Source organism: Centruroides sculpturatus, unplaced genomic scaffold (genome assembly GCF_000671375.1).
Source record: "Centruroides sculpturatus isolate CEXI.00-Female unplaced genomic scaffold, Cexi_2.0 scaffold352, whole genome shotgun sequence".
Lineage (NCBI taxonomy): Eukaryota > Metazoa > Arthropoda > Arachnida > Scorpiones > Buthidae > Centruroides > Centruroides sculpturatus.
Window position 1 is genome coordinate 500813 of NW_019384489.1, and position 22947 is coordinate 523759.

The following is a 22947-nucleotide window of genomic DNA, read 5'->3' on the forward strand; positions in this document are numbered from 1 at the left end:
GAAATCACATTGAGCATTATCCTGAATACCTATGGTTTCTGTACAAATAAAGTATAAGTGAGTTCTAGCACTTATTCATTTTGCAGAAATGTCTTCTGCATATCCTGAAATGCCACCATGTCAGATTATTTTTGCATTGGACTGCTAAATGTCTATTGAGACAACGTTGAATAGAGGCATTTCAGTTACGATCCTCCGGTATAATCACAGTAATTAGAATGAAGCAAAGTATACAGAAATATCAGAATTCTCTAGAAGATTAGTGAATTTCCTTATTGTCTTTATTGGGCATAATTTTTATATAAAAATTATTTATTAATTTCTTAATTTTGTCTTACGAATTGGTAAAGAAGACATGTGATTAAAACAGACAACTTTCTTAACTTTTCTCTGATTTCTTCTTCTCCTGAAGCAATAAGTGAAGATGGAAATTGTCTTCTCGAATAATTCACAAACGGCAATTAATGATGTTCCTAACCAAATTCCAATTAATCCTCCGAGATGGCTGAAGAGTTCTAAAGACTATAAAATAAAATTATTAATTTAATTAATTTTTGCATGTTTATAATTAATAATTATTAAATAAATAAATAAATAAATAAATAAAAGTACTTCTATAATAGGAATGTGCCTATACATTGTATGATCCATACTGGAGTAAAATACCCTTATTCTAGCAAGATTGTGACTGGAAATGAATATTTTAATTATTCTTTTATAATTTAATTAATTAATAATTTATACAAATTATAATTATTAATATATTATGAAGTCATTTACCTAATATCGTCGTAGGATCTGTTTCTCCAATCGCCCAATTCTTCTAGTTGTGAGTACTAAAATATCAAAAATTAGTAATTTTAAATACGATATTTGTTTAAATTATTGAAATTTGAATGGAAATTAAATTAAATTAAACAGAATATTATAAATATTAACGTTAAAAGATGCCATTTTTTTTTTTTTACTTTTTTCTTCCTAGGCCAAATGGTCGCATCTGATTCTACCTCGAAAGAACTTTGCCTGTAATTATTTTACTTATAAATATATTAAAATTATCTCAAATTTTTCTACTTTATAATAAAAAAATAATATATTTAAAAGTAAATAATTTAAAATATTTAATGATTTAATCACTTACCAACATGGAACTCTGCATAACTTACGACAATACTCTTTAGTGTCGTTTGCTATCTTTTCGGCGCATTTTATTTTAACTAAAATTTTAAAAAAAACTGATGTAAATTATTATAATTTTATTTAATTATATTATTTTATAGCTTATACCTTCGTCTTTCTCTCCATCTTTCCAGGGAACGTCGTCAAAAAATAGACTTAATTCATCAGTAATGTAATTACACTTCTTCAATTGGATAGACTGGGAACATTCTGCAGTACACATCTAAAATTATTGAAAGATTTAACATCTAAATTTAATTAACTTGCGGTAAAGTATATTTAAAGTGTATTTACTCTTGTATTTGACATCCTATCGTTGTTCTTTTCCCATTCCAATTTACTATATTCTGTACAATTAGTTTTATAAGGAGGTGGAAGTAACTGAATGGATGTCTGAAAAAATTCATTTTTTTTTTCTTTATTACATTTTATTGAATATATACGTTAATATTATATATTTAAATAGATATTTAAACCTTTTGTACGCCAAATTTATAAGAAAATCCCGGACGAATTTCGTGTCCTTCCGAAAAAGGATCAGGATAAACATCTGTAGTATGCATAACAACTGTAATGGCTACGTCTCTCGACGGTTCCAAATATTCATCTTCTTCAACGTTCAAAACTAAAACTAATTCTGTAAATAAATATTTAGTTTTAAATAGCTTAAAACTTATTAACCTATAAGAATGTTTATATAAGTTATAGAGATGTTAATAACGAGTAAAATTTTCATTAAGTCCTGTCCTACTCGAGATATGTATGACACGTATCTCCTCACTTCCTCGACCTTTAACCACCAAAATTTAATAGAATCAAACACCCTAATACAGAAACCTCCCTGCAAAATTTCAATTATTTTTGACAAAAAGAACAGGAGTTATTAAGCTATAAAGTGAGTAAACAAAACTGTTCGTTGAGGAAATGTGTAAAAACTTTATGGACTGCTTTCAACATCTATTTATTTTGAAGTGAAACAAATCACGCAACACTCGGTTGAATAGGAAATAGTTTATAAAAATATCTGTCTATTGCTATGCAATTTTTTAAAATTATTTCTCGTTCTTAACGCAGGAAATATCATGAATAGACAACCCCTACATTCATTCGCACCTTTATGTTCGTGTTTAATTATACACAATTAAATTTTTTAATCGAGTTAATTAATTCAAATTGATATATGGCCTATAAATTCCCACTGTTGTACGTCTGGCTGTCTTTCCTTAAAATATTCAATGCGAATTCTTAATAATATACTACAATAAACTTATATTGTATACACAATACAAACTGTTTATTTGCTGAAGTAAATTAATTGGTAAACAGAGGCAAGCTGTTATATGCTTTTTTGTAGGAAACATTTTCAATCAATAGAATTGTTACATTGATTTATTGTTCCTACTGTTTTACTGTTTAAAACAAGTGTTTTATACTTAAAGCTACTGTTTAGTCTATTATTGTTTAAAACAATTGTTTACAGGAATTCGATTATTACTATTTAAAACTGTTGGTTTAAACAGCTACTATTTACTAATTTAGTACCTAAAACTACTGTTTAAATAATAGTATCATTATTTATAGTCTACATTATCGACCCTTCTCTTACTAACTTACTTAAAAATTAGTCAAATGGATCAAAAAGTTTACAAACTTTTCGAATTGACTGATGAAAGAGGATCGAGTTATGACATCTTTCATACTATAAAATACGCTAGATTAATTTTATTATTTTTACAATAAAATGGCAACAAAAGTGTGAAATTGATCGATCGCTTCTTTCACTAAAATAAGATCAATGTCTGTCCATCACGAGGTATTCAGATCGCCGACACCATTTTATTTATATTTAACCTTAACCTAGAAACAAAAGAACTTTTAATACTTGTATACGTAACTCTTCATCGTGTTTTTATTGTTACATAATAATTAATAAACATACATTAAAGGCGATTATCTCTTCATGTATAAATTCCGACGTATTGTCGTATACTTATCGAGTATTAAAACTCTTCGTCCTGCAGGTACTAAGAAGGTCTCTTTTTAGGAAGTTCAGTAAGGCCCACAAGATCCAAAGCAAAGTAAAGCTGACTTGCTTTCTTTTAGCTCTTTTACTCACAAAACGACCTCAAAATTATACCCTTGTAATGGGCCGTTCTATTCGTTTCCATTCAAGTTCGTCTAGGCCCACACACAAGTGAATGACGAATAGATCCCAATTAAATACAGTTAAATAAATAATCGTACATCATAAAATTGAAATCTACAATTGCAAAATAATCTTTACCACTTAATTCTTGCCAAACATCAGATTCAGAAGCTCTTAGGGCGTCTCCATCGTCTTCTACCGATTCTAAACTATAACAATTCCCGAAATCCGGATCATAAAAATATTCAAAACGGCTGAAAATATTTCAAAAATTTCACACACACATTTTTAATTTGAATTAATTGCGAATTTAATAAAATATATATAAACTAACTTGACACATTCTCTTCCTTTCATGGGCGGTATGCCTGTAAATGTACACGAGACTATCATATCCGATATATTATGACCCAAAATCTTCCGAATATCGGGCCTATCTTCAACTAGAAGCTGAAGTTGTAACTTGGGAATTTCTTTTTCTTTCAGCTACAAATATATATATATAATTTTATTATCATTATTTTAATTCAATATTTAAAATTTTGCATATAATATCAATTCTTTATTTCTTTATCACTTTCTCCTCGTATATTAAGTTAATTTTTTAATGTTATCAAGTATGGCATTATCAGATAATCACTCTGGTAGCAATTAAAACGAAGTGGACAACAAATACACGCTATAATCTTTTTAATATTGTAAAACTATATACGTCTTGTTAGGTTCGATAGGAGGTTATCGGTTAATACAACAAATTAATTAATTAAAAACCCTGTAACGAGTTGCATAACTTTTCCGGCGAAAAATATTAGCAAAGTTTAAAATTGTATGAAGCGCTGTAATGCGATTATATTAAAAAAAATAACTTTTATATTATTAATTATAATAAAAATAGCAAAAGGCTTACTCTTGAGAATAAAGTTGAGTTTATAAACATATTATAAATGATTATAACGATTAAAATTTTTACTAAGTCCGACCCCACTCGATATATAATACATGACTTATTCTACCTCTTCATCCCTTCAAACTTTAACTATCAAAATTTAATAGCATCAATGTCCTTGATATACAAGTTACCGTGCCCATTCTGAGATATTAAACAAAACATGCTTACACACGGAATTTTCCCCAATCTTTTGGGTACATTGGGTCTGGAAAAGAAACCCGAAAAGTCAAATTTGACACTATACCAATATTTTCGCGTGTAATTAACTAATAGCCTTCTCCTCCATTAGAAGATTCCCTTTATTTTCAACGTGTTTGTTTGATGGGACATGACAACACAACACACAGAAGGAATGCCAAAGTGTCGCCTCCCAGGAGGACTTGCTAAACACGCGAGTAAAATACCAGAGAAAGGAGGCGCAAAATTGTTCAGCAGTTAATCCATTCGAGCACGGTGGTACTCGCAATATATAATAATAATAAACTTAAAAGCAAGAGGTCCTATTATAGTTTATGTGTAAATCTGCGTTATTAAACGTATATTAACATGAAATAACTTACTTTCATTTCGTCAAGTTCTATAGGATCAGAAGAGCACGAACTCTTATTATACTTACAATATTCGCTCTTCCTAATTCTGTAAATTAAATTTAAAACAGAAATCTTTGAATAATTCTTTATAAATTAAAGGAATCAAATGAATCTCACTCTATACCTGTTGTTGTTACAGAGCGTTACAGAAGGGAACTCCATTAAACCTTCCGTCTTAACAAGTACTTGTACTCTTGTAGGATAGTTATAATAATGTCGAAGAAAGAGTGTTACTTGGTATATGAATCCAGTCAAGCAACAAATAACGATAAATATCCAAATAAACCTTTCAAATTTCCCTTTAGCAGCAGCTATATTGTTAACTCCGGGTATTGAGGATTCTTTAAAGATATTTAAACAATATTTCGTAGTAGATATACATTTCTTAGAAGAAGGAGGAGAGGAATTACATATATGAAATGAAGAACGTTTCCATCCGTGTACGGGGCAATGAATTCCAGAATTTAAATCACTTTGAAACTTCGCCATGCTCTACAGTAAATGAATATCGCGCTGCGCTTTTGATCGATTTAGTTTTATTATTTTAGTATAAAATATAAACTAAAGAGGACGCTGATTAACACCATGTGTTGTACTCTACTGTATTAATTTAACAATGGAGTAGAATGCTACTTGTGTAATAAATTTGCATTTTTTAGACTTTTAAAACTACTTTTAACTTAATACCTATTGATCCGAAAAAAAATAAAAAGTAATATTTTAAATATTTAAATAAGAAAAATATTTTACTGATGTAACATAAGTCCGTGTCTAAAACATATAAATTGTATTTATTAATATATTTATAGTCAACTCGTTATTACTTTCAATATATTTAAAAAAAAAAATTACATATAATTAATCAGTATATGAAGATGTTTAGAAGAAGATAAACCATTCTTGAAATATTTAAATTATATAAAGGAAAGTTAAAATAAAGATTGCTATAAATCTCTTCAATGTTTATATATATAAAGGGTGTTTATAATTAAAGTTCCACTTTGAAACGGCCATAAAATGAAAACTACTGGACAGAATGCTATCAAACTTGGTAATAGTGTACAGGACGTCATGGGATTTTTATTTCCCGCAAAAAATAGTTCAAAAACTCACCACCAACGGGAAATGGCGCTGTCTGCAATATTGTTAAACGAAATAAGACACGAAGACATCGTTGAAAATGTTTTTAATCGGTTTTAAAACGCGTTACAGAGTATATTCAATACAGTGTCCACCATTTTTGACATCGCATTACTGTGTTCTTAACAGTAGCTCTTAGCATATCAGGAGGAATTTAACTTGCTTTCAGAAAATGCAACGTCTCTCTCGTCCACTGTGGGCCAGTGAATGAGAGAGACGTCGTACACACGGCGCCCAAATTCAATTCGCCCTTGGCAGACCACTAGTTTGAGAGGAGCGCTCGTTTTCCGACAAGCACGCACACACCCGACCGTGTATCGTTGTCCGCTATCACTACAGGTCCTTGTGTCTGTCCGTACTATTTCGATACATCTGAATGAGGAACATTCTACCTAGTTCATCTATGGGAAAATCGTAATTTGTTACTTGAACATTGTTTTTATTAATTAATAATAATCCGATTTTCTCAGAAGGGTGTGATGGCCGTGTTCCAGGATCGTCTTCCAATATGGTTGATAATTCTTTAGTTTCCTCGTTTGCGCTAAGAAAAAAATCTTCTTGACCTTCTTCATCATTTATAGCTCCATCTTCATTCAATAATGAAGGTAATTCTTTGTATGTACTGTAATTTGTAACTCTTCTGTATTTTGTACACTAGTACTAGCTATAGACAGAACGTTTTCTTCGTTATCAGTTTTTAAATATTTTAAAAGACTATATGTTTGACGACTTTCTAAATCTTTTTTATTTTCGGCACGTTTTCTTTTCTGATTACCACTTAATTAATTTCTATTTTTATCACGATCTCTACTCGCACTCATTGCCAATGTTCTAAATCCTAGAAAAACAATATAATAATTGGAAAATTTGAAAAACTTACTTGTGTCAGTAAGTTCCAATCCCAAGTTTTAAAGTTATTATCACTATAACAATGTTTTTCTCTGTTGTTTTACAGTAACGGAGTGCCGAACGAAGTTAAATTAAAAAAAGTACCATTAAGCAGCATAAATTTGTTCAATTAAAACATTTATTAGCTTACAATATGCTCAAGTGTTTAAATGTTCTATGCTATGCTAACTACACCAACCTGACCTGGCGCCTAGCTAGAAAGGAAAATTGTGTGCCATGGAGGGAGAGCACAAGAGCTTTGCTGTGGCATATGAATGAAAGTAAGTGATGTTACGTTGTACTGTACGTGTCCGGACGAGGCTGTGGTGTGCATGGCCAATTGTATCCTTCCGAAATTGCCGCTCTCATAAATCCATTCCTAATGTTAGTGTACAGTACCTATCTCAGTGGGAAATTAAGTACTGTACATTGGCGTTTGTTCCTCCTGCAGCTCGCACTAGCAGTACGGGCTGTCCTCAACGTTGAACGCGTGCATATATTGCTTGAAATTACCGTGGCTTGTAAGAAACGGAGTGAGGGTAAAGCATGGGAAAGGTGAAGATTTTATATCCTAGAATAATTAAAAATTATCAGACTTTCTAATGGTCAGTGGCTGATCAGGCCATGTTCCAGAATCGTGTGCCACAAGCGCATCAAGTAGTTGGTTTTGAGGATTTGTTGTTCTAAATACTAAGTAATGCTATGAAATCAATTTATAACTTAATGATTCTAATAATTGACTAAAATGCAGCGAATTTTACTGTTTGCAATGGATCCTTGTAGTTGATTCTAATAACCAGTGATCACAATAAATAATGCTTACCGTATATAACATAATACATGAATATGTATTGTATAAAGTTTCCTTTAGAAAAAATTTCAGTAACTTTCCCAAACGCAAAACTTTTGGCTCATTTGCATTTGATTTAAATAAAAGATATTTAATTTTCTTATTTATATTATGCAAATATTTTGAGGAGAGTTGCTCAACGAAGCTGCTTATGAAACTTATCGTACTGTATGGTCTTAGTGATACTAACACACAAGACACGTGTTGTAACTGGATTTTGCATATATAACAGATAATCCAATCTGCAATGTGGACGAAGATAGAAAGGGAGCAGCTGTGAGCAATTGATTTTTCACTTTATCTTTTTCAAATTTTTTTATAAACAAACTTTTTGTAATTTATTTCAATGTCCGTTACATCAAAATAACTAAAATTTTAAATACCAATGAACAATGCTCAAGATGAACTGAAAAATATGAGGGCAGAATTTTGAACGAACTCAGTCTTGAATAGCAGCATATGAATGCCTTTACTGCTTTGGTCATCCAGCCAACTGACACTTTCGTCTATTTATAGGCAGGCCAGAGCCAAAGTATTAAATGAAACTATCAGACATGAATTATATTTATTAAATTTTATTACAATAAACAAAAACGTGTAATGCAATTAATAATAGTCAAAAACAACTGTACACAGTTCTATATATGAGATGAAGTACTGTGAAATCACAGGAATTTAAGTACAGTGTTTGAAATCTAAATCTAAATGTTTTTTCTCAAATGTAAAAATGCACATAAATAATATATTTACAGGGATTTAAAGGATAACTTCTATACAAAAAAATTTTAGATAAAAGTTGATGAGCATTTTTTTTTTGTCCTTTTCTTTAGTTTAAAGTATATTGAAAAATATAAAACTTTGGTATCAAATGTACAAAGTATACTGTTAATTATGCCTAAACTGTCCCCATGGGACGTTTCGTGGTAAATGACATGTCTAACATGGGTGTCGGGATAATGGTGTGGATCCACTTTTCCTTATCCAGCATGGCTTGTCCGTTGCGATATAATGGTTCTTGTTTCTGATACCAGCTGACTGCATCGAAATTTGGAAAGAAAAATCCAATTTCTCTCCTAGCAGAGTCTGGAGAATCTAAAGAGACAAGTAAAAATTTTATTTTTAATACAACTTTACTTAGAATATCAGTTAAAAATTTTGTATAAAAAATTATTATAGAAATACTTCTACACAGGATTGTCAAAAGCTTGGTATGGGGGCCTGTGATAAAAAAAAAGGGGGCAAAAGGAGCCTATTCTAACAAATGAAATGTATAGAATGTTTGTTTATTAATAAATTCAGCTAATAGAAAAACATATTAAAAAAAAAATCAGTGAAAAAAATAGATCAGATTAGAATTTTAAAATTTCTGATAGTCTATACATAAAAGATTCAAAACAAGACAGAGAAAGAAATACATTAATATATTCAAAAAATAAGATGCTAAACTAAACAATGAAGATAAACTTATTTTAAGTAACACTCCAGATTCGGTAAGCAGCAAGGAAGATGCTAGAAAAGGACAGATATTCCACAAGACAACTGTTAACATAACTCGATAAGCAAGCAAACAGATTCCACGTGAAAGTGGAAAAGTTAGTCGACGGCATAAAAAAATAGGCCAAGGAGAACAACATATTACATTTTCCTTGTCCGTCACCACAATGACTTGTATTCAAACAAAAGAATGGTTATATAGAAAAAGTTTGTTGTTAATTTACTATTTACTTTGGTCTATTATTGATTATTATTATTTTTTTGACATAGATTAGATTAAAATAATTAAATAATATAAAATATATAATGTTTACACAGAATTTGTTTAAATTTAAAATATGAATATGAAACAAAAAAAAATTATTTTTAATAGTAAATTTTGGTTTTATTTATTTAACTGATCTTATTGTAAATTTTTATAGTAATCCTCCTTGATCTTCAATTAGTACAAAATATAAAATGGCAAGATTTTGTAATATTAGTTTTCAGAAATATTATCATAAAATAGCTGCATTCTAGTTGCATATTTTGCTCTTGTAATATTCCATATTCTAAAGTGAATATTTCACTAACAGTTTGATTTTTTCCATTAAATTGGAAAGAATTAATCAAATTACTAGGCAAGAAATTACTAGGCTGCTGACTTTTATAAAACTATATAATATTTTGCAAATCATAGCACAGTCTATTTTAGTAATAATAAATTACATATAGTATAGTATTAGTACATACGTGGTACAATCCAAAAGTTTGGGGACTACAGTAATGTATGACAACAGAAGCACGTATTTGAAGTTACAGCGTATGAAATTGATTCTATCAAACCTTTCCTACGTGTTCAGGTTCATTTTGCCCATGTCACGTGATTAAACCACGAGTGCTGTTGTTTTCTTTCGGAGATAGTTACCTTTGTTTTGTGACATAATAAAAATGGAGTTTCAAGAACAGCGCTGCAACATTAAATTCTGTCAGCGTTTACGTAAAACACCTACAGAGACTTTAAAATTGCTAAGAAAGGTGAACGGTGATTTTACCATGGTGAAATCAAAGGTGTACAAATGGCATCGGTGTTTTAAAGAGGGCCGAGAATCCATTGCAGACGATGAATGCTCTGGCCGACCTTCAACTTCACGGAACGAGGAAAATGTTGAGTTGGTCTCTCAATATGTTCGCAAAGATCGTCACCAAACCCTTGAAAAAACTGCTGCGGCTACTCAGTTATCAAAGACTAGTTGCCAGCGTATTTTAACGGAAAATTTTAACATGCACCAAGCAAAGGAAAAGTCATGATGGAGGTGTTTTTTGATTCTCAAGGAATTGTTCATTCAGAATTTATTCCCGAAGGCAGAACAGTAAACAAGGAGCATTATCTAGACATTTTATGTTGTTTGAGGGAATTCATTCGTCGTAAATGGCCACAGATCTGGCAAAGTGGAGACTGGTACCTTCTGCACGACAACTCAAATTAATGTGCTTCCACACCCTGCCTATTCACCGGACTTAGCTCCATGTGATTTTTATTTGTTTCCATCAATGAAAAAGCATTTGCAGGGACGCTGTTTTGTGTCATCAGATGAAGTGAGAGCAGCATTGCAGGAGGCCTTATGGAGGGTTCCAAAAAATGGCTTCCAGAAGTTATACGAGTGCCAACAAAAGTGTATCGTTGCCCAAGGTGATTACTTTAAAGGTGGTTATGCATCGGCAATATAAACTTTTTAAGGTAAGGAATTTTAAGCCAAGTCCCTGAACTTTTGGATCATACTATGTATAAGTGTACGCATGCAATCTCACATTTATGAAACTGTTAAGTATTGACTGATTAAAAAAGTGGAAAAAACTTTGACAGATGTATTTTCTTTTTAAACTCTTTCCACTCTGAGCACTAAATGGTCTTGCTAAAAATGCCCTCCACGAGTTTGGCCAGATATGTTGGGCCTATCTGTTGCCTGGCAGATCCGACATATCCGAATGGGCCACCTCTGAAAAATCCCGGGTTTTTCAAGTTGTCCATATTCAAACCCAAATCCTAAGAATGATAGGCTGCCACTCGGCCATTTGGCTGTCTGTCAAATGTATTATAAATGCCAAGTCATTAAATCCTAGCAAGTATTCACAATTAGAATTTTAAATAGATGTACAGTAGATTTCAAATTTAAAATTGAAGGGCTTAGAACCAGAACTACATAACTCATCATATTGACTTTGTTGGATATCAACAAAATTAGTCTTTAAAATTTCCAGTAAATCCAATGGCAAATATATGATTTAAACAGTGTCATTATATTATTATGAAATATAACTCAGACATTTAAATAGAAGAATTTTCAGAAAGTTATAAAATCAATAACAGACAAGGAAATTTCATTGAGATACTAAAAGATAGTGAACATATTTTCTCAACAGACTGATGACTGGAAAATAAGGCACCTATCCCTGAGAACCCGAGATCAAATCCAAGCAGTCGATTGAAAACAAAAAAATAATAATAATAATTACCACAAAATTTCATCACTCTCACCTGATCCATGTGTAGCATTTCTAGTATCTGTCAAACCAAATCTGGCACGTATAGAATCAGGAGATTCATACTGTGCTCTGTAAAATCAAATATAATTCAATAATTCAGTTTTGAAATTATTAATACTGTGGTTTGATAAACTAAACTAATCAATTGTAATTTCAAATCTTGCAAGTGTAAGTAATTGAAAAAAAGTAATTACTTGAAAACTTTTGTTGGTCCCATCAATTTTCTCCAATGTTGAATCGCATTTTCACGAGCTAATACGTGTACTGATATCATACCACTAAAATCAAATATTAACACATTAGCATCATCTTAAATAAAAAGGAGAAAAACTTATTTCTATTATTACTTTTGAATATTCTTACCTGGACATAAATGAGACCAAGCGTTCAAAGAAGAACTTATCTATTAATAAAGTTAAAAATTCATGCATAAAAATATAATCGGTATATTTTTCTTAATTATTTTTTTCTCTTTTATAAGAATAATTCATTACTTATTTGGCAATTTATTGAGAGAGTTTTATTCTATATAAGCATAAAATAAAATAATTCAAATATTTTCATGAAATTATTTTCAGAATATTCAAAAAATAAAATTTAAATACCAAGTGAGCAAAGCTTTATCACAACTTTGATTAAATAAGTGCTAGAGATCCAGGAAAAAATGGCAGCAAGAAAAAGAAGGGTCCGAAATCTATACAAACCTACAACCTACAGAAAATTTTAGAACTGACTGGCATCAATCCTAACTTAGAACTGACTTACTATAATGTACTAAAACAAAGCAGTAAGATTGCATTGATTCCTGTACTAAGAATCAATGCAATCTGACTGCAATACTATTATGTTGTGAGGATGCATTGAACAAGACAAACGAACCTTCCTTTTTGTTAAAATATGAAGAACATCTAAATGTTTCAAAGTCAGTAGATGTTGTATGACGGACCTTTTATTCTCATCTATAATGTCTACCTCTAAATATTACATTATTTTGTAAGATGGAGACATTGTAAATTTTATGAAAAAGAATTAGTTTTGCAAATCTGCCACATACCATTACAATAATTTGGCTTTCATTTATACTGATTCAGCATCTTCAAGAACCTTTGTCATCATCATCTTCAAAAATCTAATCCTGCACAAAACTAATTCCGTGCCAAGGTTAGTTTCATTCTGTACATTATTTTGAATATAAAATCTTTTACCAGTGAAATTTACTAAAAAAAAAAAAAAATACCCTCACAAATTTAGTGCTTTTTCACATTAATTTATGTATTTTGAATAAGAATCAAAATTTTTGTAGGAGAGTCAAATAATGTAGAGCTTTTAAAATCAGACATTTTCTTTGGAAAAATAGAAAACATTCATTTTTAAATGATTTTTAGCCTTTAGAATTTAATCACATGCAAATACAAATTGATACACACTATTTCTAATTGGGATAGTCATTCTAAATCTGATAACAAGAAAATACTTTGGAATAAATTTTAGAAAGTTTGATAATGTTCCAAGATGCAATCAACTGTTCTGCATCTGGTTAGAGAGACAGAGAGAAGGGAAAATATATGTTCTAAGCAGAAACACTTACAAGGTTAATTTTCTATTAAGAGATTTTAAATTTAATTTAAATGTACACTACAGAATATCATTTAAAGTCTTTTAAAACACTCAATAACAAAGTTTCTGCAAGTAACTGAAGTTGTTTTCATAGTTACATTTGTAATTTGGAATTGATATATTATTAAAATATCTTATTACATTTATCTTCCATACAAATTTTTCTTTTTTTTTATTTGATTATTATTTTGTGAACGAATACGGGACTAAGAAGAGTTCTCGCGTTGCATGTTGCGACCGAGGACGAGCAACGGGACAAGACGTTGCGAAGATCAAACCAAAAGAGATTGAACTGCTACTCGACCAAATTATTTTTTCTAAATTAAATTTCGAGTAAATTGCTATTATTTAATATTTTACTTAAATATTATGTAATTATTTAAATGAGATACTATTTCATTAAAAAAAAAATATTGTTTATAGTATTTTTAAAATATACAACATATAAATTTCTATCACAAAGAGAAAAAGTTTTGCATTAGTTATTTGAAAAATTAAATGAATTTAACAAGAATTTCAAAAGTTTAAAACTAAAAAGTTTAACATTTTACGTGTCGTGGAAACAAGTAACTGGTTAAAAATAACCTAGTGGATAGCCGAGCCATCCGTATCACGGTCCAACAACATACTGACCTTCAAGACTATTAAAAGAGAAAGTATGTATCTGGAAAGTGCAGAACACATTGAAGAGAGTTCTATAAATTTTAGAATCTGACATTTCTAAAACATTAATGTACTTTTTGGGATAAATTTAGTAAAAAATTATCAAAATATTAAAAAAACAAGAAACTTGAAGAAATTATACTTCTATTTGATGTAACAATCAAGAACTTCATGCAAGAACTGTAGAACATTCCTTCATTCTTATACATCAATGTACTGTACTTATCTCTCAACACTAGCTTAAACGATATTATACATTATTGTTATTAAAGTTTACTTTATTAGTTTTGTAGTAGACAAAATAATCATTAATTATTACACAAAAATTTCAACAATTGCTTAATAACTGAATAAACAAATGATTTCCTGAGTGAAGTGCAATCAAACAAAAAAAAAACCTCACTCTGTATAATTATAAGTACTCAATAAACTAAATGTCAGTTTGAATTATAAATAGCAGCAGAACTTTTCCTTTGTTGCCGACACGTATTGAGACTATAAATGTAATTCTTCATACAATAAAAATAATCAAAATAGGAATAAATTTAATGCTTAAAAGTATATTCTTTTAATTAAAAGTTTTTTTTCAAAACGAAAATATTTCAGATAGCTCGAGCACATTCCGTATCGTGCATCCACAAAACGGGAATTGACAAGAGAAGATAGCAGATTGCTACTAACTGATACATTAATTCCGCTAAAAGATACAAGATAATCGTCACGATTGATGTATTATTATTAATAGTAATCATTACGTATCTAATAAAAATGAATGGACGTGCAATATACTGTAATTTTACATTGTAAAAATGTTATAACATTGATATAGATAATAAAAGTAATATTTATAATGGAAAATAACAGATAGATGATGATAAATTTGAGATAACATTACCGATTTTTACATTTGATAAAAAGTTAACAATGATAAATTATTACATCTCAATGTAGAGAAATAGAAACTAAATTTAAAAATTATCTAACAAATTAATCCAGGTTATCACTGACTCCAAACAAGAAGGAAAGGTTAAATTTTTTCTTTTTTATCTTATATTATAAACATGAACTTTAAGTAGAGTACTGATACGACCTGACGATTACAAGGATTAATCTGCACCACATGACTTCTAAACTTAAAAAGATTAAAATTTATCTTGTAAGTTATAAAGACTTATCTACAAACTATTTATACTCTACGAAAACATGCTGAAAACAGAAAATATTTTTAACTAGATTCATATTTTACGAAATTAAAACTGCAAACTTTCTAATTAAACTTAATTAGAAATAATTATTACAGTTGGGAAACTTACTTTTGTGTTCGTCGTAGAATCTTTCTGCCTTCTCTCGACTTAGTCTAGTGGTATCAGTTTGGATAAAATAGAAATTGTTATCCAGAATGATCTGCCTGATCATCTGAAAATAAAATTAAATACTTTATTTTATTTAATAATTTACACTAAAGCTTATTATTTTAAACTCGTGCATTTCTCCACTATCGATAATACTTATAAATCCTTCATCTTATCAAGAAGTTTGGAATCAAAAATTGAGGAAGATCGACACTTAATCTGTCACATCATGTAGAAAAAAAATTAAACTTCAACTAGTATATTCTATTTCTGATACTAATATTTATTAAATATATATTTTTAAACAGTTTTCTTAAGTTATCTTATCCATTAAAATACACCAAAACCTGTTTATGTAACAGGATCTGTGAAAACTGGTGGCACAAAATAAAAATACATAAATATTTATGTATTATATAACATAAAAAAAAATAAAAGTTTATAAAATGTCAAGAAGGTTATCAACTTTGTTTTTTTCTATTTTTTAAAGTTAAGCACATGTTAATTTATTACTACTGTAAGCAAAAATATTGCATATGTATAAACATCAATATTAATACATCTGTCAATAAAAATGATTTTAAATTATTTCCTCCAAAAGAATCATTCTACAGTCGAAAATTTGATTACTTTTTACTGCTTTAAATAAGTTTAAGTGAAGATGTTTTTGAAATGGAAACAGCAACTTAAACACTTGAAAAATCTTGAATCCATAATATTCTTTATTCAAAAATCAAAATATTAACATTTGTAGTTTGAATTACAGCATTATAAAGACAATATATTAATCATTTTGTCTTTAGTTCATTTCTGTTTATTACATTATCAACTACAATTGAAATGACAAGATTAAAGTTAAAGAGATTTAATTTTTAACTTTATTATTATTATTATTTATAAAACAAGAAAGAGTATTGGTATCAACAGTTTTTAATAATAACTGCATATAAAGATTCGAGTTATAAGCTTTTATTTTAAACAAGAACAAGGCAGGTTTAAACAAACAGCTGAAACATTTCAGAACCAACTTAGTATATAAAAAGTCTCTTAGAAATTCTATAGGTAAGACTCAAAATCATTTTTGGATCTTTAGACACTTTGATCTTAATCTGTATCTACTCACAATAGGGAATTTGGAAAATTTTCCCTCAAGCCCCAAGAAAATTTACGGGGTTTATAGCAGTTCCAGTACTTATAGGTTAGCAGGATGCCAGTCAATTGATGCAATCTAACTCTAACCTAAACCTAAACATAAAAACTAAACCTAACCTACCCATTTGGAAATCCTCTCTGAACCAATTATCAACCGAATACATGCGAGTTGGATCGCATCAATTGACTGGCGCCCAGCTAACCGGAAAGTACCGCATTTCCTACTCCTATCAATGTGTTATTCTTACTGCTTTTTATTAATAAAGAAATTTTCTATGTATTTCATTTGTCCAAAGAAACAATAATAACGGTTAAAGAGATCCACCCTGCTCCAAACTCCATAAAAGCCAAACATAACCTGTAGCCTATACAGTATAAATCTTGTTTATATAAGTTGCAGATGAAGATCCAACATTGTAGGTTAATTCGTAAATTTAACGATTTATTAGGAATGAAGAGTATAAGTAAATTATACTTTTCATTCTTAATTACAAATTACCTAAAAGTAGTTTCTAAAAGTTATTCGCACATGTAAATACTATTAAACTTCGTGTAATTAATATATTAAAAGGAAAATACGAATAAAATAGCAAGAAGTAGTAGAGATTTCTATTAGGAGACGAACTGGCAGGTAACCAGAATGGTCGGTTGCTACCAAGAAGTGAATGAAAATAAACTAGAACAAAGAAAGTAAAGGCAGGAAAAAATATGGATTCCTTACTTGTATATCGTGTGGATGCCTACATACGTCGGGCTTCAATATGGCTAGAGTGAGCTGAAGAGGTTTGGCTATTTTACTCGCTGGATTCATTTCGCTTCGGTGACCAATTACCTAAATGATACGAACAGACACGTTGGACATTTTTAAACTGTTTATCCTCATGCGGGAAGTAAGAGCGTGATCAGCTGACAACTGTGCACGTGATATTTCGCAGTCGAAGGTTCTTCTCCATAAATGATCACGTGCGCCTAAAGCGCCGCTGATAAACAAATTGTTCATTTTTAGAAAAAAAAAAAATTATTATTACAGAGCATATAATGCATTGTATAATGGAAAGGAAACAATAGAAATGATTGAATGTGCATTGTTGTGTCACATAATATGAATGATGATTTAAGATTACATCATGCATGCTAATTAAATTTAAGTATAATAATTACTAATATTTACTCCAATGTTTTAAGAAAATACAAAATTTGAATTATGTAGCTTTAAATTGTTATAAGAAAAAAAAAATGTAGCTTTTTTNTTTATAAGTAAGAATTATTTTAAGCGTACGATCACGTACAGAATATCGCGGATCACGTGATCGATAAAGGCCGCTTTAAATCAACGACCTTGGGTTTAATGTAAACATCACCGTTGGACCTTGTTACCTTTTTTTTATTTTTAACTTATTATTTTACTCTTAAAAAGCTCGTAAGAATGCGAAAAACATCCCCGAAAATATTCAGTAAACACGCTCATAACTGCGAAGAGATAAGCTTATGAACGAAAATAGCAGGTTGTTACTGAGTAAACCTAGACCCAGTTCGACATATTATTTTAAAAAACAACAACAACAACAACAGCTTAAAATAATGTTGTCTTGTTTGCGTTTACATGAACAACTTTGCCAAAAAAACAAAAAAAAAAAATGGCGGCGAAGGAAGAATTTTCGTTATCGCAGTTTGAACTTTGAATTCGAATCTCCTTGATAAAAATGAAAGTCACGTGTTTGTTACGATCCCTTTATCAAAAGGCTATAATCTTCTACAAGATTAAAATGTATACACTCGCAGGCTCAAAAAATATCCTTCTAACTTTTAATTTTTAGGCTAAATCTTACAGTATGGGCTATATAGGATGCATCAGTCTGTGGATAAAAATATAACACATAATCTCTTAATTTCTTAATTTATAAGAACGTAAAGGCTCATCTACCTTTCCTAGGCTTATTTCTAAAGGTTGCGAATGTAAAAAGCCTTAAAACGTATGAGTAGAGCGGCCATATTGTTATTCCAAAACCAGGATATTATTTGAGAGAGTAAAAAAAAATGGATATAAAAACGGCTAAACTTAGATTATTTTTTTTATATATTGACCTAAAAAAATGATTATATTGCACTATAAGACCTATAAAATGGTTCTATTTAAAATTTTATTCTATTTTTGACGGGAGAAATCTGGAATTGTCCCGGAAAATCGGGACTTATAGTTAACCAATCCACATAGAAATTTAAAGGCTCATCACCTAACTTTCCTAGATTTATATAGAAAGATTACTTCAATGGGTTTTTTTTAAATCTGGAATTCCTTTCGATTCATTAGATTTTACCGAAATATCAGAACTTCTGTGTGTCTGACTGTTTTTATATAGGCCTATATTAATTCATTTTTCATCGATCTAATCTAACTTCCAACTTTATTGATTGGCATCTTCGTGTATTTAAGTGTCATAGAATCCTATTTTGTGCGTTTCGAGTTATAAAAATTCGTAGATAAGGTCCTACTCTAGAAATTCTAGTTCTACAAACCCATTTATACAATTACAATGGAAAATAATTCAAGAAAAAAAGAAAAAAAAAAACATTCCGTAATTAGTTACATCATTATGAGGTAAACACTTTACGAGTGACACAAAATACATTAGCTTTAAATTACGCACCGTTACACTCCGTTTTATTAACGAATTAACGCAAATTTCGATGCGTAACCGTTCGAAATTTAATAATTTATTATCACGTTACTCAACGTAACACTACATTCTAGTGTAAAGTCTATACATAGAATACATACAGACGTACGAAACGTTTCGTGCTTAAAAATTTGCAATTGTTTAATACAGAAATTGCATTAAAAGTCAACGAACCGAATTAAAGCGCAAATATATCACGTGATATCAGAAAAAAAATTCCATTAAAAACACCTCAACGTCACCCTCAAACACAAAAATAGTATTCTAGAGATAATATCGGTTCTAGTATTTAGAGCATCCGACTCTAATAATAAAACCACGATGTATAATGCCTGAAACAGTTAAATTAAATACAGTTATACGCTTTAAAACTTTATAAAAGTTATAGAACACCTAGAAACAAGTGCCACATACAAAAATACCACGTTGTAAGAGACTTATACTATAAATAAATGCCGTTAATATCCGGGATGAATCATCCGGCAGCCATGTTTTTTTTTTTTTTTTTCAAAATGTCTTCGCTGCGTATCGTCAATAATGATTTAGTGGTTTCTTCTCGTATTTACTTTTTTAGAAACTTCTATAAGACTTGTTTGAAGGGTGACGACGATAAGTAAACTGTCGTGAGGACCAACAAAGAAAATCGTGATTTTTGATTGAGTGATAGGCGTGTTTACGCATCGTAGTCAAGGACGTTTGCTTGTTGTTTCCTCGAGTATATTCATTTATTGATACGTGATTTGGAAACTAATCGTATATTTTTAGTGTCTAAGCTGATACTGATCATTTGGATGTTGTTCAAATTTTGTGGAGGTTGAAATTAATCGATACTGTTTTAATGTAGCAGCATTGAACGTGTTTTATAATGGTTTTTTTTCTTTTAGGTAGGAAGGGTGGATCCGTTGCCAAAATGTAAATTAAGGAGAAGAGGAGAGAATCGTTAATTAATTTTAAATAAAAGGCAGAAATTTCTTTAGTGATATGCATAAATTTTGCTGAAGGAAACAAATCATACAAAGAACACACTAGTAATTGACTATTCCAGATTTATTGTACAGTACAAATGCATTTCCTTGTACTGTACAATATATTAGTTATAAAAGTGAAATTAGATAAATAAAGATTTATTGTACAGTACAAATGCATTTCCTTGTACTGTACAATATATTAGTTATAAAAGTGAAATTAGATAAATAATAAAGGCATATTATAGTTTAATAATTGTTTAGTTAGAAACAATAATGTTTTTACTGTCAATTTGTATGTTCAAACATAATCTTAATGATTAAATATATTAAAAACAGTGCACTTTTCAGGAATAGAAAAGGGAGATAAGACTACAGTAATATCAGATATGGGGGCCCTCATTTCTCCAAAGCCAGAAAAATAAAATAAAATTATATGAATTAAAATCAGAGTAATATTTAATAGTATAGTTTCTTTTCTTTTGTTCTATGGAAAAAAAGGCCATTTTAATCATATTCATTGTGGTTTGACTGGGCATAAGTTGAGGGATGATGTCCGAATATCTGGGACCACCATGAAAAATTCCTGGGGTTGCTCTTCCGGATTTGATCCAGATCTTCAGAAAGTTAGGCCAAAGCCTTAACTGTATTGGTTATCGACTTCACTTATTGTCTTTAAAAAAATTAAAATGTAGATTAAAATTTGGATCTGTATCTTAGGCCTTGGCTAAATAGGTCCCCTCCGTGATTTATTAATATTTTATTTATTTCATAAGACTTTATTAGGATAAAATTAGTACAGATTAAAAGAATTAATTTTCTCCTAATAAAAATTTCTAATATACATAAATATATTTGAGAAAAAATATTGACATCACATTTATGTTTCAAAACTCTAATAATGTTCTGTACCTTANTCATCTATCCAACTCCTTTCATGGAAAAATTTTTAAATTTAAAATATATGATCTCCACCTCAAATTAGTAGTGGCTTGCCCCTGTACATCATACTTTTCCATTAGCAATGGAGTTGTGCTGGTCCTCCTTTCAGGGGAACTTTTTAATTGAAATAATGTGACTTCCGGCTTGCGTTGGAAATTCTTATACGGTTAATCGGGACCTCCTGCCCCTAAGCTTTCCATATCTGCTCTCGAATTTCATTTATCTAACATCATTCTTGAGATTAAAGACAGACAGATTGATGACAGTGGGAATTTATAAGTCCACAACTTTTTCAAATTGCAACCCAACCAGCAATGATGACAGAAGTGTGGTTTATTTAAAAAAGAAAAACAATTATTGAGTCTAAGCTTTTTAGTAGAAGTGAAACAGAAGGAAATGTTAATGTTCAATTCAGTTAGTGCTGTTCAATATAATTAATTTTACATAATTAACGAGAAGATTACTGTAAGGATGGATCAATAAATAACTGGCACGGTCGATTACTTATCGATTCATCCTTATAATAAATCGAAGATTATCTGCATTTGATCTTTTGTCAAAAAGTATATAACTGCCTCCCTCGAAAGAGAATAAATGCCTAAATGTCGATAGTAAAAATGCAATCGTGCTCTTTAATAATCTTTACTTTATCATCATAAAACATAAAATAAATTTGTTTCGAATGACAATATTTCTTTTATAATACATCATCGTCGAAAGTTTATGTACATTAATTGTAATGATGAAATTATTTACAACTAATGCAAGTTTTACAAAACTTAAGTGTCGAAAGCAGAAAGTTCTGGATATTTTTAAGTTGAGTGACTTATTATTATTATTTTTTTTTGTTTTCTGGATTTCGCTCGATCGATTGGCACACATATCCAAGATAGATATTTTAACACATGATTTAAGTTTCTTTTTAGATATATTTCTGATTTCCCAATAGCTTTTGTAACCGACTTTTTCTTTTTTAGACGTGAAAGTGACCAAAATATGAAATTGAAAAGAAAGAGTCACATTAGATGTGTCGAGTGTACTCATTTATTGGACATGATTGAAGACAACTGCTGACTACACCAGTGCAATACGGACATTGTATACTGTTGTATTAGTTCGATGGTGTGGACTGCATATCTCTGCAGATTTTCCGGTGAAAGCTTCCCACTGAAAATATAAAAAGAGAACTCATTAATTAAAATTATAGATTAATATAACTTTCGTTTGATAAAAATACAATTTTATAAATGTATTATAAGAAAAATTGTCTATAGAATATTGCTTGGATCTAACGGTTACATTTTCCCCAAGACTTATAAAGAATTTCAAATCATTAGATTGTGCATTATATTCTGATAACAGAATAGAATATAAAATATCAGAATATAGGATAAAATTTTAAAATGATGTAGTATTATGCCACGTATTGTGATCTGTTTTTATAAGTACTTTAGTACTATTTCTGCAAATACAAACATTTCCTACTTAATGTCTGTAATCTGTTCCTGAAAGTTGGATGTTATGCAGGAAAATCAACAGAGAGCCTATTTCCAATTATTTTAAATGGGAATATTATAATGCATTACAATCTCGATCCAAAATGCCAAATGAACTTCCAAATGCAATGGCCTGTGATTATGTTACAAATGTAACATGATAACATAAAATACCTAATATTACTGCTTTCTGATCACCATGTCATAAATATAACACTTTAAACATTGCATTTACAACATGGTACTGCAATTAATATGTGGCAGAGAAAGATTTGCTTTTTTAATAAAAATTCAGACAACAATTTATGATTAAAAATGTG

The 22947-nt window shown here is 29.8% G+C and overlaps 3 protein-coding genes across 4 annotated transcripts in view; all 3 read right to left on the bottom strand.

The window, feature by feature from the left end:
- Positions 1-285: 285 nt before the first annotated feature.
- On the bottom strand, positions 286-5353 carry LOC111621719 (acid-sensing ion channel 1-like). Its single transcript, XM_023363948.1, has 12 exons — positions 4989-5353; positions 4835-4910; positions 3660-3811; positions 3464-3579; positions 1656-1816; positions 1474-1572; positions 1288-1402; positions 1142-1217; positions 969-1023; positions 781-836; positions 613-688; positions 286-522 (listed from the first exon to the last, which is right to left on the bottom strand). The coding sequence occupies exons 1-12, from the start codon at positions 5351-5353 to the stop codon at positions 316-318; spliced, it is 1554 nt and encodes a 517-aa protein (XP_023219716.1). The 3' UTR covers positions 286-315.
- Positions 5354-8288: 2935 nt separating this feature from the next.
- LOC111621711 (nucleoside diphosphate kinase 6-like) lies at positions 8289-17514 on the bottom strand. Its single transcript, XM_023363936.1, has 6 exons — positions 17268-17514; positions 15356-15458; positions 12126-12165; positions 11957-12040; positions 11755-11831; positions 8289-8834 (listed from the first exon to the last, which is right to left on the bottom strand). Exons 1-6 carry the CDS (start codon positions 17355-17357, stop codon positions 8638-8640), a joined length of 591 nt encoding a protein of 196 aa, XP_023219704.1. The 5' UTR covers positions 17358-17514; the 3' UTR covers positions 8289-8637.
- A 4243-nt stretch (positions 17515-21757) lies between these two features.
- LOC111621713 (transmembrane protein 214-A-like) overlaps positions 21758-22947 on the bottom strand; it is a 61784-nt gene continuing 60594 nt past the window's right edge. For both annotated transcript variants that reach the window (XM_023363938.1, XM_023363939.1), the window contains exon 6: positions 21758-22298. In XM_023363938.1, the coding sequence (XP_023219706.1) occupies positions 22172-22298 (127 nt within the window). In that variant the 3' untranslated portion in view covers positions 21758-22171. The remainder of the gene's footprint in view (positions 22299-22947) is intronic.

Excerpts from the sequence above, each read along its gene's own strand:
- LOC111621719 (XM_023363948.1), bottom strand. The coding sequence starts at position 5,353 with ATGGCGAAGTTTCAAAGTGATTTAAATTCTGGAATTCATTGCCCCGTA. Across the intron at positions 3,812-4,834 it reads TAGAACTTGACGAAATGAAA|CTGAAAGAAAAAGAAATTCC; the intron begins GTAAGTTATTTC and ends ATATATTTGTAG. Across the intron at positions 837-968 it reads TTTGGCCTAGGAAGAAAAAA|TACTCACAACTAGAAGAATT; the intron begins GTAAAAAAAAAA and ends TTGATATTTTAG.
- LOC111621711 (XM_023363936.1), bottom strand. The coding sequence starts at position 17,357 with ATGAATCCAGCGAGTAAAATAGCCAAACCTCTTCAGCTCACTCTAGCC. Across the intron at positions 15,459-17,267 it reads GGCATCCACACGATATACAA|ATGATCAGGCAGATCATTCT; the intron begins GTAAGGAATCCA and ends TTTTATTTTCAG. Across the intron at positions 12,166-15,355 it reads ATTCTACGACGAACACAAAA|ATAAGTTCTTCTTTGAACGC; the intron begins GTAAGTTTCCCA and ends CTTTATTAATAG.